We start from the raw sequence: 2,402 nt of genomic DNA on the forward strand, positions 1-2,402 counted from the left end.
TTGGTGTAATATAATGTATAACAACATTATAAGAATATCATGGCTCAATTCAAGTATTTCTTGCTTTTGKAAATATTTACATTAATGTGGAGTAAAAAAAAGAGCGATGAAGCCAATTATAACAGTTCCACTTCAACCTTACAGTACACATGAACAGAATTTCTCACAGGCAACACAGGTGATGCCGTACACTTTTTCAGTTGCAAATAACTTTTCTTCTACATTTTTCTACCTTACCCGGTATCCAAGAAGCTGTCAGAAAACACATACCTATATAAAGCAGATGCCAGTAAATCAACAACGTGACCTTTCAGATTCAATTAAAACATTCCCTTCACAACACATTACTGCAGTGAAGGTTAACGACACCACACACACCAACCCGTCTTTAAGAATAGAACCCTGGATATTTTCAAACTAAACACTTTGGTTAGCTTGAAGAACCCAGCATGATCCATTCAGGTAAATATATATAAATAAGTCATACTTCCTGACTAAGACTGAGTGCGTTTGTGTTTGTGTTTGTGTGTGTGTGTGTGTGTGTTGTGTGGGTGCGCGTGTCGTGCGTGTGTATGCGCGTGCGTGCGTTGCGTGGTCGTGGTGTGCGTTGTGTGTAGGTGTGTGTGTGTGTGGGTGTGTGTGTGGTGCTTAAGGACTGAAGAAAGATGGCGGTGTTGCCTCTTTGTGGGAGAGAGGAACAGAGAACAGGCAGGCAGGGAGCAGGGAGGTGCAGGCGAGAAGCAGGGCAGGCAGGCAGGCAGGCAGGCAGGCAGGCAGGAGAGAAGGCATGCAGCAGGCAGGCAGGAGGGGGCAGGCAGGGCGAGGCAGGCAAGGGAGGAGGCAGGGAGCATGGCAGGCAGGGGCAGGAGGCAGGGAGGCAGGCAGGGAGGCAGGCAGGCAGAGAGCAGGCAGGAGGCAGGCAAGGCAGGATGGCAGGAGGAGGCCGAGCGGCAAGGGAGGCAGGCAGGGGGCAGGCAGCGGCAGGAGACAGGAGGGAGGCAGCAGGGCAGGCAGGGGAGGCAGGGAGGCAGGCAGGCAGGGCAGCAGGGGCAGGCAGTGCAGGGAGGCAGGCAGGCAGTGGGGTGTGAGTGGTGAAGTAGCATCAGAGGTGGTGGAAAAAGGGAAAGGGAAAGGGGGATACCTAGTCAGTTGTACAACTTAATGCCTTGAAATGAAATGTGTCTTCCGCATTTAACCCAACCCTTCTGAATCAGAGAGGTGCGGGGGACTGCCTAAAGCTTGATACGGATAGGGTCTAGTTTCCTGAATTTCCACCTGACTGACGTGCCCAAAGTAAACTGCCTGTTACTCAGGCCCAGAACCCACGACATGCATTGGAAGCATTGGATAGAAAACACTTTGAAGTTTCTAAAACCGTAGTAATGTGTGAGACTATAACAGAATTGATATGGCAGGTGAAAATCTGAAGAAAAACCAACCGGAAATATATATTTTCTGAGGTCCCAGGCTCTTACAATGGAACGCTATGGGTCCTATGTAACTCTGTCTCCCAGATTGCAATTCCTATGGYTTCCACTAGATGTCAACAGTCTTTGTTCAAGGTTTCAAGCTTGTTTTTTGAAAAACAAGCAAGAATTTGGAGTTTTGGTGAAGAGCGCACCGGAACAATATCAGTCTTTCGGCGCAGAAGGGAGACGGGGCGCACTTACTAATTTTGCTTTCCTATTGAACATACTACTTTCGTGTAAAATATTATAGTTTATTTACATTTTAGAGTACCTGAGGATTAAATAGGAATGTCGTTTGACTTGTTTGGACGAAGTACAGCGGTAGCTATTTGGACTCCTTTGTCTGCATGTTGAACGAGTGGATTACTCAAATCAATGGCGCCAACTAAAATTACTTTTGGGGATATAAAGAAGTATTTTATCTAACAAAACGACCATTCATGTTGTAGCTGAGACCCTTGGGATTGCAAACAGAGGAAWATTTTCAAATGTAAGTGATTTATTTAATCGCTATTTGTGATTTTGTGAAGCCTGTGCTGGCTGAAAAATATGTTGATATGGGGCGCCGTCCTCGGAAAATYGCATGGTATTGCTTTCGCTGTAAAGCCTATTGTAAATCTAACAACGCAGTTAGATTAACAATAATTTAAGCTTTAAAATGATATAAGACACTTGTATGTTCATGAATGTTTAAAATTACGATTATTTATTTGAATTGAGCGCCCTCCAATTTCAACGGATGTTGTCGACAGGTGTCCCACTAGCGGGACGCCTATCCCTATTTAATCGTCATCCACGTCTTTGGTGCCCGGGGAGCAGTGGGTTAACTGCCTTGATTGGGGACAAAACAACAGATTTTTACCTTGTCAGCTCAGGGATTCAATCCAGCAACCTTTCGGTTACAAAATTACTCAATTGTCATACTTGAGTAAA

General features: G+C 45.5%; 1 protein-coding gene across 1 annotated transcript; it reads left to right on the forward strand.

Moving 5' to 3' along the window:
* The first annotated feature begins 665 nt into the window (after positions 1-665).
* Positions 666-1,088, forward strand: LOC139028715 (octapeptide-repeat protein T2-like). Its single transcript, XM_070446757.1, has one exon. It carries the CDS (start codon positions 666-668, stop codon positions 1,086-1,088), a length of 423 nt encoding a protein of 140 aa, XP_070302858.1.
* The last annotated feature ends 1,314 nt before the right edge of the window (positions 1,089-2,402 follow it).

The sequence above is a fragment of the Salvelinus sp. IW2-2015 genome, linkage group LG14 (genome assembly GCF_002910315.2).
Source record: "Salvelinus sp. IW2-2015 linkage group LG14, ASM291031v2, whole genome shotgun sequence".
In the NCBI taxonomy this organism is placed as follows: Eukaryota; Metazoa; Chordata; class Actinopteri; order Salmoniformes; family Salmonidae; genus Salvelinus; species Salvelinus sp. IW2-2015.